At 40.0% G+C, this 12,984-nt stretch overlaps 1 protein-coding gene across 1 annotated transcript in view; it reads left to right on the top strand.

The window, feature by feature from the left end:
* LOC124775385 (beta-1,3-glucan-binding protein-like) overlaps positions 1–5,957 on the top strand; it is a 308,989-nt gene extending 303,032 nt beyond the window's left edge. Inside the window, exon 6 of the mRNA XM_047250223.1 lies at positions 1,604–5,957. Coding sequence (XP_047106179.1) covers positions 1,604–1,828 — 225 coding nt within the window. The 3' untranslated portion in view covers positions 1,829–5,957. The remainder of the gene's footprint in view (positions 1–1,603) is intronic.
* Positions 5,958–12,984: the final 7,027 nt, after the last annotated feature.

The raw sequence follows: 12,984 nt of genomic DNA, 5'->3' as shown, positions 1-12,984 counted from the left end.
TGCTGTTGTTACATATGGCTCGCAACATAGAAGATGTATCAGTGCGTAAATTTCAGTTATTTTTATTATGCAAATCTATGGTAAATTAATAATGCTACATCCTGGAGTTAGTACCAACATAAGTTGTTATATCGCAGGCAGGGGAGGGGGGGGAGGGCGAAAGATGGTTCAGATCACATCTTTCTCGACCTGTAGCTTTAACTGCTCTAGGCGTCCGAGTCGTACTCAAGCACAGCACTGGTTTCATTATACCCATTCTTCAATCCCTATGTAGAGTACGTAATGGGTGCAAGTGCAGATATTTTTATATGTGGTACCTTAATATGTATACACATCAGCGCGTTGGTTGTTTTTTCTCTGCTTCAAATAGTCTTCCCACAAACACGTCACAAACTTTACGATCTGCATGGTCGTAACAGCACGACTAAGTGGTGTACGCCTGTCGGTATAGACTAACCGTTTTGCCTCCATACGTCCACACTTCAACACCTGACCTGCTGCCCAGGGAAGATAAGCATTAATGGCTTGCTATTTCCACACGTTCTTGGAGGTGTTAACCAACATAAAAATATACGACTTGTATCAGCAATAATAATTAGTCTGCAAATGGCGTAAATACTGTTGTAATGGAGTTCAGTGCCCCCCCCCCCCCGATTCACCAACAAAAATATCTTTACTCATACCCATTACACCCTACATGAAAGAAAATGTCCTGACTGTCTGACTCATCATCGTCCAGTCCAAACCGGTAAGGATAGAAACGTAAAAATTTTAAGAGGGTGTTGATCTTATACCGTAGGCATCGTTTAGTAAAGAATTGTTGAAAATGTATCGTTACTAAGGAAATTTTTAAGCTAGAACTACAAGAATTGTTATTTTATTTCTCGGTCAGAGATAAAAAAAGTACGTGTTTCAGCATTATTGGAATTTCAACGACTAAGGAGTAAAATAGCGGATCAAAGTTTTTTAATAAATCTTATTCAAGTATTTTTAAAGCAACGTCTATGAAAATTGGTCTTTGCCTTCACAGTCAGAAATTGTAAAATTTGTGTTTTAGTACTTTTCGGAATTCAAACCCTAAGGTGATGAAATAGGCGATGAAATGTTTTATTTAAATATTTCATTATGAAAAGATATCTAAAGCTAAATCTAAGAAAATTTGTATTTAGCTTCTCGGTTAGAAAGGAAAAAAAAAACGTGTGTCAGTATTTTTGGTGATTCCACCCCTAAGGGGGTAAAATAGGGGATCAAAATTTTTATGAAAATATTTCGATATATTTAAACTTTTAAATCTAAATCTATGAAAATTCGTATTTGTTTTCTAAAGAAATTTGTGTTAAGGGACGAAAGTTTCTAATGAAATGTCACCACTAGAACTCAAAAAGTAGGATTAACAAAGACCTTCTACTCCAACTACGAATTCGCTATTTGGTCAGAAGTATGAAAAACATACAGGTTCGATTAAAGAAAAATAAACAAAAAATCTTTGCAGACCGTACAGTCTATGCGAGCTAAGCAGCGAGCGAGCGCTAAACTACTTATAAAAATAAAGAGAATATTTCGTTTCTATCTATGTTAGAGGAACTTGGTGTTTTGTCGGCAGTTCTTCATCATCATGAACGTGGCGGTGGGCGGCAAGTTCTTCCCGGACGGGTGGCGCAACTTCCCGCGGCCCAAGCCGTGGAACTGGACGTCGGCGGCGCCGATGCGCGACTTCTGGGAGCGGCGCCACTGGTGGCAGCCCACGTGGCGGGGCGAGGACGCCGCGCTGCGCGTCGACTACGTGCGCGTCTTCGCCTTCCCCTACTCATCCGTCACCCGCAGGTGACACGCCCACTCCGCGCCGCCGCCGCTTCTCCTCACGTGCCAACGCCGTTGCCCTGAAGGGCAAGCGCCACAGCTCTGACGTCTCCAGGGAGGCCCTGACGTTACTGCCCTCTCCTCTGACACTCTTTCTCCTGGATTTGATATGGAGGAAATTTGAAAAAGACAAACTTAGCAAACCGCTGGCTGTTGTGTAGTGCCAGTAGCCGTACAATGAGTTTATTGCCATTGATGGGCTCGTCGGTTTTCTGGTGGTGGCCTTAACAAGCTGCGCGCAATAGCAGTATGGCATTAAAACGCAGAACCAACCTGCCGCGGAACGCTTCTTGGAGAGGTACCTCATGTCTACGCAGCCACATACAAGTTATACGTATTATGTAATACTACGCCCTTATGTTTATCTTGGTTCGCAGTGCCATTGTGTAACCCTCTGAGCTTAGTCTGAACTGCCGAATTGAGTAAGGTTATAATGGGAAGTCTGTTCTACAACAGGAGACGGCCGAAGTTCGAGTTAAAGTGCAAACTAAGAACAAAAAACCGCTTTTATAGGATGACATCAATGTTAGCTATTTTGCTTCGTTTAATTAAGGTATACACATGTGTAGAAGTGCCGACTTTTTCAGTGGCGAGAATGCTGCTTTAGCAACAGTGCCAGTTTTTCAGTCAGAAACCGTTTTATGAAGCTAAGGAAGGGTAGCGTGATATTTATCTGTAAGTGGTGTGACTACAGGTACATAAGAACTCGACAATAATCCACGTACGAAAGTGCAAGGGCTGATTCAACCATTTTTATGAAGTAAAATACCATTGGTCCATATTTAGAGACACAGCACCTTAACATTAGGCATTTGATCCAGTATTTAAGTTGTAAGTTTCCAATACAAACTGTCCAAATGTATAACTGACCTAGAATGAAAATGTGTGAAGCATATGACAGGATAGCGTAAACAGAAATGTCTCCAAAACACAAGCACTCGGTTGGCACTGGTTTCTCAAACGCGTGCGCTCACACACAACCTCACAAAAAAATTATCTTAGAGGCCGACTGGAAGTCAAGATGCTAGGTAACATTTAGGGTAAGACTAAGTAAAACCTGACAATATTGCATGAACTATACAATGTGAAAGACTGCTGCCCGAAACATTAAAGAGACTCAAGTCCACTTCCCTAAACCTCGTAGGAATACAGTAATTTACTTTTTCGTAACGAAATTAAACGAAAAATAGTTGTAGCGTTACACTTCAAAATTATACTTTTAAAATTTGTTAAGAATGATAGTGAAAAACTCAACAGAACTAGCAACTTTAAGCGCAAGAAATCTGTATCTCCATTTAATTCACACGACGGTTTCCTCAAACACACTAACCTTCTTTCGGTAACAGCAAAAACTGCATGTCGTAATGCAAGATTTCGGTATCTTCACAAGTAAATAAATCGTCGCTTCGAACATGAAAAATGTATGAATCGTATACTTCCGAGAGCACTAGCGTCAACCAGAATGAAAAATGAAGTACTTCAGGTTCAACGGCACACGAGACATCGAATTATTTCAGCTTTTTTAAGTACCGTGAGACACCATGTCTTTAGTTTCGTCACAAAGTCACATTACACACAGTGGGAGCTCCTTTCGGCTTAGAGTACTAGCACCTAGCAACCACATTGCCGCCGCTGTTCAGAGGATCAAGTAGTCTAAGCCTGATTCTGAGAAGACTCTGTTCCAGTCCTTCCAGCGGAGATTCTTCACGTATGCGGCACCCAAGCGCTCCGCCATAGAGGCAGAATGTCTATGGAAACACTACGTTCATATATGTATCTACGGCTTTTGCTTATTGCTTATGCATTAGCCGCTACAGAAAATTAATTTTCTAGCTTAAATAATGAATTATTCTGAAATATAATTCGATGCTCAACTGCTTTCACGGAAACATTTGCTGTAGATGGTATCACAGTGCTATCCCTGCCTTCGTCATTCTGAGGAGTGTACACGTTGATCTATAAGAGAAACATTACTTTCCATTTAATTTGTGCCGCTGACGTGAGAAGAATTACACCTCATTCTAGCTTTCAACTGCTATCAGTAAATTGTTCCTCACACTGACTTTCTGGAGTATACCACGCAGGCGACAGTAATACAACTTGGAATGTGTATTACCGAAAACGGCAAGTGGAAATAATACAGTCGGCCATTGGTTCAGTCAGATACACTCTCTCTGGCGTTGTGATTCTTACCCACTCCTAGTCTCGGATAGCTGTCGATCCTAACACACAGTGGGCTTTAGTATGAAATGATATCAGAAAACAATAAATTTCCGAGTAATGTGAACGAGAACTCAAGTGTATGTGACACAATGTACTGTCGGAAAATTGGAGTTAATGTCCCACACACATGCAGCAGACGCGTACAATACGATATGCATTGTTTACACACCTTCCGAAATCTATAATCCTGTTCATTTGAAAATCACACGACATGGTTTTTTAAGTACAACTTTAGGTCGATGTCATTTAGGAGGCTTCCTACATTTTAGGTATGTTAGATACTTGACGTAACCTAAGCATATTATAAGAAACTAGTGTCTTCAACGTGCTGTGTTTGAAATATTGGATGAGATACTCTTCAGCCTCTCAAAACGGAAAGAGAAGCCTTTTTTCAACTGCGCCAACTGTGTGAGACAACTACTTGAACATTGTAACAAATAATCCTGCTAAAGTAGGCTTGTAGCTTGCGTTTTTTTACACCTATTCATTATATGAAGCGCCGCAGAATTCAGTTTCTTTGACTGTAGTTCCCACAACCCCAGCTGTGAAATTCTCGCCTCTGGAAACTATCACCATGTTGGAAATATAAAAATGTATTTAACTGTGAACATTGATAATAGACTTCTCGTGAAATACTGCTTGTTTGAGTTCTACGGTTCAAACCCAGCATCACTGACATGACTCATTAAGATCTCCAATTACAGATTTACTGCAGTAACACCCTTTTTCACGAATACTATTGATGGTCAAATGCTGGCAATCTACCTATAGTTGCAGATAATATTTTGTGTCGGATAGAGAAATTGACAGTGCAGAACATTGAATAGATACAAACCGGTGTGGCTCCGTACACTTTCCCGGCATAATAATTCATTGTATTCATATCGGGTCTCCAGCCGGATATGAATACAAAGATACATACCGGTACTTAACACTTTGGAATTCATTTAACAGATATTTTTAATATTTGAGATTAGAGATAACATTTCAGATGGAACTCTTTAACTAATGACTGCTGATCTCAGATATTACGAATAGAGCCAAGTTTTTGCGTAAGCATCGTATACACTATTGTTATTACAGTTCCTGCTTTTTCTTTAGATATGAGCGATGAACTACCTCATTTAACATGATATTCGAAATTTTTTTCATACTGTTTGCTGATATCATCACGTTCGCGTTAGTTTGTTATCTGTATTTCGAACATTTTAAATTTATGTCTGATTTCTCTTAACGTCTTATAAAACTGTTAAGCAACCTTGCGAATTAAATTAAATAATATTCTTTTGTAATCAAACAACACTCCGAAAACCCTCCATCATAAATTTTATATTCTGAAAGAGTCCTCGGTACTCAGTAGTACTCGGCACTGTACACATTCGTAATGATGGAAACTGAAAATTCCACTTCAGGATTGTGTGTGTAAGGGGGGGGGGGGGTTAGAGTCAATTAATTAATAATGTTCTTTGCAAGACCTGTATGAGCGTTCTTCCCACGACGACGAGGAGCAGAGTGAATTGAGCCGTTGTCTCAGATCCCCAGCAGCAACAAAAAATATTAGCTGGACAGCTGTGTGAGTCTATGTATTAGTTCCAGGGATGTTCACAGAGTTTAAATACAGGGACAACCACTGTGCGGAAATATAGTACAAACACGTGCATGTGCTGCCAAATGCTTCTGCAAGAAGGCTTAGTTTCGGAAATTATAATTATTTAGAGTAAGCATTTATGTAACAAGCAGATAAGTGACTGCTCAATTACGAATCTTCACAAATTTTTAAAAAATTATCCATATGTAACTATAATGATATATAATGTACCTCAACTGTATGTAAGTAAAATGACTGTGATATGTGTTGATCTATATTCTTTTGTTTGAATATGTATTCGAAAACACAATAAAACATTTATCAAAAATTATTATATTTAATCACGCATCAAAGTATTTTAGAGTGCGTTATCAAAGATAATATGTCCCTTTGAATAAAAATTTCTAAAATTACAAAAATTTTAGATTTTTGAAACAAGAAAAAGCAACAAAAACATTTCTGAATGTTGTTAATGTCAGTGGTGACTGCAATCACAGCACAATGCAGTGCATAGCAAACACGGAGTGTTTGCAAAATAACTTTTCATCATGCACTTTTGTAGTGACACCTCATCAGAATACTTCTGCCCCAAGAGAGAAAGGTGAAAACGTAAGTATGAAAACGGGAGAAACAGCATATACTTCCACAGTCTTACTATTATTATTTGGCCTTGCCGCTTGCAACTACGGTTTTCTGCGTTACGTGAGATGGCGACTACTTAATACACCGTATGAGCAAAGTATTACTTACATCGTGTTGTTTCAACGTAATTTCTAAGATAAGTTTTAGTTAATTATTAAAATGTGCACTTGCATATGGTAACACCAATCAAGCAAAAGATGTGTGTAGGTGCCTCAGCTGCAAGATATGGAGTTTACATTTATTAGAATATGTTTATGTTATTGTTAAACTTTTCAGATCAACCAGTACGCAACACAAACAAGAACACATTTCACGAAACATTAAGTCCTCTTAAAATGAACAAATATTTCACTGTTGTGGGGCTCAAGATTTTTCCGGTGCAGGCTGATTCTGAATATTTCGTGGGTATTCAGGTGGGTGACATCGTTCGGAATGCGTGACATTTCGGCAAGCCAGCTTCTTGCTATCTGCAATTGTTCCTGGAGACGTCAAGGAAAACAGGCTACTGAACATTTTATTCTGCACTGTTTCCCGATCAGTTGCTTCTACGCTACTCTTACATTCTGCGAAACAGTTTTTGAGCGCAATTGTCACTACTTCCTGACATATTATGGCCAGTATTTTCAGAAATCGATTGGTTACTTCGCACTGCTTCCTTGCCCTCAAGCCTTTTCTTATCCTCATCCTGATTTGGACTCTTCACCGTACTTCCCTTTTACCACTATCTCCCTCCGGAAGTTACTTTTGGAGTGCAGCCTCTCGTACCTGTTTCAAGTCAGAAACAATGTCATCGTCTGATAGAGCTACACCAGTTGTTTCTTTACTCTACACACGAAGCCACTGTCTTTTCATGGCGATCATCTTCCTCACTTCTTCAGTCTCCTCATCCAACGTCCCGACTTTTCCCGTCATTCTTATTAGACCACCCATATCCACATTTCTCACAACTATGCTCTCTATTTTTATTTAATTTTCATACTCGGGGTAGCAAAGGAATAGGAAACTCCTGAGACACTACTGATCTCTTTACCCAGTTTGCCCAATAATTCACCCACAGTTGTTCATACGATACAAATACATATCTGAAATCCATCAAAATTGTAAAACCGACAATAATGCCTTTCATAACATCACAATCGACCAATACAAACCAACACAGAGAATACTGTAGTAGAAGTACATGGATTAATCGCATGCGTAAGCAACTTATTTTTTTCCCGAATTTCTGCTAATTATCAGAGTTATAATTCGAATTAATTGAAAATCTCATCTTAACGAATCATGATCCACGGCGCTAATTAAAAATCAGATTAGAAAAATATCAGCCACTGAATCTGCACAGAATTCTAAATTTTATGCTTTGTGTTCTAGCTGCAGATCAGAATGTAAAGTAACCAACATCCTGCGCAGACGTCGCGAGTTGTTTACGTGGGGTATAGTTGAGTTCAACATAGTCCTGCGGATATTAGAATGATCCGTATTAATTGGACTGGTCGACAGTCAGACTACTCCCCGTGGACTAATACATTTAATACAAAGTGTCGTGCAGCGGATAACTAATAGGATAGAGGTGGCCCTAGCAAACATGAGGCTTGGGTGTTGCACCTCACAAAAAATAACAAACAGAGTGATCAACTAACTAGGTAATGAAACAACCGCTTTGCAAAATGCTGGTCAATGATATTTTTTCTAGCTAAACAACGCTCTCCTCTCCCAGCAAATGCTCTACAGCGTTGGCCGATCGTTTCACTCCCACATACATGGTTCTTAAACAATTCTGCGCTACACTCCCACTCTTCAGCTATTCCTCACGTCCGTATTTTTCGGGGACTGGCGACCTGACATCTCTTTCCTGTGCTATTTTTTGAGATTAACCACTGAGGAGCCTCCTTACAACTTTTCAGACAAGAGGGTGGCACTAGACAGTCGGTCCACTGTTTTACAAAAGAAAAAAATTCCTGACTACCATGCAGTTCTATCGCTTTTCATGGAGCGCAGACATCTTTGTCTCTTACTGACTTCCATCTGCGCAGCGTTCTTAGATGGCGAGCAATCGGCACAAAATAAAGCTCCGCTGAAAAGTGTTTTGGCCGGTTGCACTGCTGATAAAAACAGACACTGTATGAGCGCAGGTGTTCATCACATTACATTATACGATTTCTGTAAATTTAGGACTGGACAAAATATTAATTGCATAGGGTGCGTTGTATGAAGAACTGTCAATGCAAACGATACCTGGGGCCGTGGCGTATATCCGCTAATAGCGGTTGTCTAGTCCCATACCTCTCTTTCTTCTCTAAAAACAATCCGAAATTCCTAGGGAGACCCAACGGAACACCAAGTCACTGCCCTGGACCTCTTTCCTGAGCATGGAACGTCACGGACCCATCTAAACTACAGAAAATATCACATGCAAAACAGCGACTAGCAAAGCGAAGGAATTAATATAGAAGTGGATAGCTTTATCCTGGCAATCCTTTTTACATGCGTTAAGTATTTTGTTAATTGAGGGGAATAGATTTCACACAGTAATGACTTTAAATCGATTATGAATGACACACGAGATGTGTAAGTCCAGCAATGAAATGACGCACAGTACACGTCATTGAAATTTGCCGACTCTTGTAGCTTACTGGCGCACTTTTCTTGTCCAAAATTAGCATAATTCAGGTGTGTGCACCAGACGTGTTTATTTATTACCTCTTCTGGCACATTCAGCAGCTACAAAGAACCGTTTGTATTCTGTCTGCTGAATAATATATTGTTGCTGAGCAGATAGTACTGACTTAGCACCAGAAAATTCCTTTTTTGTAGCTTGTCTTTCACTTCTTGTAGCGTTAGATCCTTGTCTTGCTCCTGACCTATGTTTAACAAAGCCTCACAACCGAAATTTTCAAACGTGACATTATTCAGGAAAATATGTCAATCTCTGCTCGTCTCTCTCTTGTCCCGTTCATCGACATAACCTGATAGATGATGAGATATAGGCTATATGTGATAATATAGTTTCCCAGGGATGTGTTTAATTTGAAAATTAAACTCTTTGTAAATAAGTCGTTTGTGGGTTAATTTTTCCTACATTAAAAACTCTAGGGGATTGTGATCTTTGTTTACCATAGTGGTTATGCCATAGACAAAATATCGTAACTTTGAGAAAGTATAGACGACGGCTAACGCCTCCAGTTCTGTAACGGAATAATTACACATGCTCTTATTCAGCACACGACTGGAAAATGCGATAATTTTATATTGTTTTTCTCCATTTGCATCCACCTCCTCTAACACTCCCACCTTGATGCCAGTTTTGCTGCAATCCAATGCAGTGCATAATGGAATGCTCGATTAGCGTGGGCTGGATGAGCGTATTCACCAAAGCTTGTTTCATTCACTGAATACACTATTCACCCCCCCCCCCCCCCCCCATCCTTGTTCCAATACACTTCCTTTCTCGGGATCGTGCACAACAGGTGTGACGTCAAAACCTCATTTTCTATAAATCGCCTGTAAAAAATTATTAATTCAAGTAAACTCCTCACTTTTTTCATGGTGGTTAGTTGTGCGAACTCATATATCGCCTTGAACTTGGGTAATCTGGTGCCCCACAAAAGCAATTTACTTCTTAGCAAAAGCTTATTTCTCAAAATTCAGTATTTGTCCGACCTTCAACAGAGCAAATAGTAGCTTCCATGCTTAAAAATTTTGCTCGTTCCAGAACTCCACTCCAAACGTCGTGTCAGCAATGTATTTTGTGACAAACGTAATTAGCGTCAAGTCAAGAGTCCGTATAAACACATAGGAACATGTGGAAAAAGCAGACAGTATTTGACGGGAATTTAGCGCCAGTATGATAGAGCGATCCTTTTTTGGTACTCGCGGCAGGGAACTGTTGTAGCTGTTCTATCTCTACCACGCCTTGTTCCAGCATCTCTTGAATTTTCTTCCACCTATTCCTTGTAGACTGGGGGAATACGGCAACGACTGATGAAATTTTTTGCGAACATTACTCCTGTAAAATTCTTAACATCACCTTTCTGAGAAGTGTGTGCTCAATTAAAATGTTCTTGAGCTCCTCATGACCGTCATCTGGGCTGTCTTGTTTCTCTGAGACCTTCGCTTCTGTCTTACTGAGAATTTGATCATATTTCGTAGCATCTCGTTCGTGTTTTTGCATATCTTTATGCCTGCGAGCAGCTGTAGTACGCTGAATTATCCTTTTTGACAATGCCGAAATCGCAAGGCAGTGTTCCAGAGCATTTCTACTTGGCTCTGTGCTGTTGAAAAAGAGTGTAATATTTAGCTTTGCTCTAGTGGTGGAAATCTCGTGTCTTGCTGTGTCTATACTGTGACATGTTGTCTTATAAATTCTACCGCAAAAATGACTTGTGTAGTCAGCTACGGAATTATGGTAGCATTCACCACGAACATTCGGAGGCAAAGCTTACTTGTGCTTTGCCTGAACAGTTTTCCCTCTTACCGTGGTTTTCTGTGATGGGAAAGCGCCCACTATTCCGCCTGTTCATATGCCAAAAACATGGCTTCTGACATACTATTTACAAGACTCCTCATATCCAGAGTAGCAGAATCTTCTCTCGTACCTAATCTTATCATTAAAGCGGGAGCTCTGTCACCTGCGTGTCGCCCATCTCGGCCAGTAGGTCACCGCTGACATCTTCATATTTTGGTATATTTAGTGTGTAAATTCGGTTCTTATCTAGATTCATTTTCTAATCAGGTTTCAGACAAGCCTGCCGATTTGGTTTAAAGCTGAATCTCGAATCTCTATTATCTCCACGCCTCTGTTTCTTCACTCTCTCGACTGTCCTTATGAAGCGTTTGGTTGATGGAATCTATCACCATTGTTTCCTGATCTCTGACTGAGCCAGTTTCCTCTCAGTTTCTGTACAGTGCTATTGTTCCTTCCCCTAAAATTCTCAATCACGTGCTCATTCTCATGTGAATTACTGTCTATCTGTCACAAACTTAATTCTTCTTACCTCTCTCACGCATTCGTCCAGACCTTTTAGGATCAGTTTTAAAACTTCTACAAGAACTTTCTCTATACAGAGTGTGTTCCATGGGCATTGTATTGATGGAGAGCTGTATTAGTTCGCCAGTATTGTTGTGGATCCAGCTGCTGAATGCGTTTCAAAATAACATTAAAGTACGCCGAGTACGTCTGGAATCGCTTAACTGACAGATGTGGCGCTTTTATAGTCTACACTTTGTTTTGTTCTGCAGTTGACCAGTACTGTTTCATTACTTCAGTCTCAAACTCTGCAAACATTCTGCAGTCTCTTATAACTAGCTGAACTCTTGGAATTACTTCGCCACTGATATAATTGTTCATAAACTCTAACTTACACTGAACCGGCAGGAATTCTATTCCACTAAAGGGAGAGGTGAGCTCGATTTGAGCTGTGACTCTTTCTAAAATAATTTTCATATTATTTTCCCATACGTACAGTCGATTGAAGTAAATTTTAATGCAGTTACACTCGCCAGAAAAAGGACTAGTTCACAATTATATAACAAGTCAACTATGTACCAGATTAACAGAACAAACTACCAAAACATCATTTACCCGAGAAACAGTTTAAAACCTTTACAAAAGACGACACATGAAGTACCAGTGCCGGCCGGAGTGGCCGTGCGGTTCTAGGCGCTACAGCCTGGAGCCGAGCGACCGCTACGGTCGCAGGTTCGAATCCTGCCTCGGGCATGGATGTGTGTGATGTCCTTAGGTTAGTTATGTTTAAGTAGTTCTAAGTTCTAGGGGACTGATGACCGCAGAAGTTAAGTCCCATAGTGCTCAGAGCCATTTGAACATTTTTGAAGTACCAGTGGTGCTTCACCATTAACTTCGTTTCAAATTAAGTCCACAGTAAATAGCTACTCAGAAATTCATTTCAAACTTGACAAAATAATTTCCGAAAGACTATACAAGAGCCGCATTTGCATCTGTCTGCGCAAGGAGTTTACAGGGGGGTACCAACACAATAGCACAAGCGTAATCCCTCGAGCTGTTAAATCTTCCGTAATAACTTGCTCATAAATATGTCAGTAATTTTCGTCAGATATAAAAACGATTCTCCAACGAGAAAATTCTACTTAAAATTTTGAAATGGAACATCCAGTGATATTAAAAGAAAATACACAATAATCTAGATAAACAACACCTGTCCAAGCAGAAACACATCAAATGGAACCCCGGGAGAAATGCGCAAGCGGTCAAAACCTTTATTAACACAGCTGCTGCGCTAGAAAATCTTAAAAAAATCGAGTGGAACCCTTCAGTGAAATAAAGAGCGGGTTGGTTATAGAAAACATGACTGAAAACTCAACCAACATCAAACTGAAAGGGGACCAAACGAAACAGCAATTGACAGACTTGGATATTGCACCTGGACAGTTCAGACGCAAACCAAAAAGCGAATGCTATTAATACACACTGAAGTGCCAAAGAAACTGGTATAGGCATGCATATTCAAATAAAGAGATATGTAAACAGGCAGAATACGGCGCTGCGATCCGCAACGCTCTTATAGGACAACAAGTGTCTGGCGCAGTTCTTAGATCGATTATTGCTGCTACTATGGCAGGTTATCAAGATTTAAGTGAGTTTTAACGTGACATTATAATCGACACACGAGCGATGGGACCCAACATCTCCG

The sequence above is a fragment of the Schistocerca piceifrons genome, chromosome 1 (assembly GCF_021461385.2).
Source record: "Schistocerca piceifrons isolate TAMUIC-IGC-003096 chromosome 1, iqSchPice1.1, whole genome shotgun sequence".
Lineage (NCBI taxonomy): Eukaryota > Metazoa > Arthropoda > Insecta > Orthoptera > Acrididae > Schistocerca > Schistocerca piceifrons.
The sequence above is the reverse complement of the archived record's forward strand: the minus strand, read 5'-3'. Positions and strand labels throughout refer to the sequence as shown.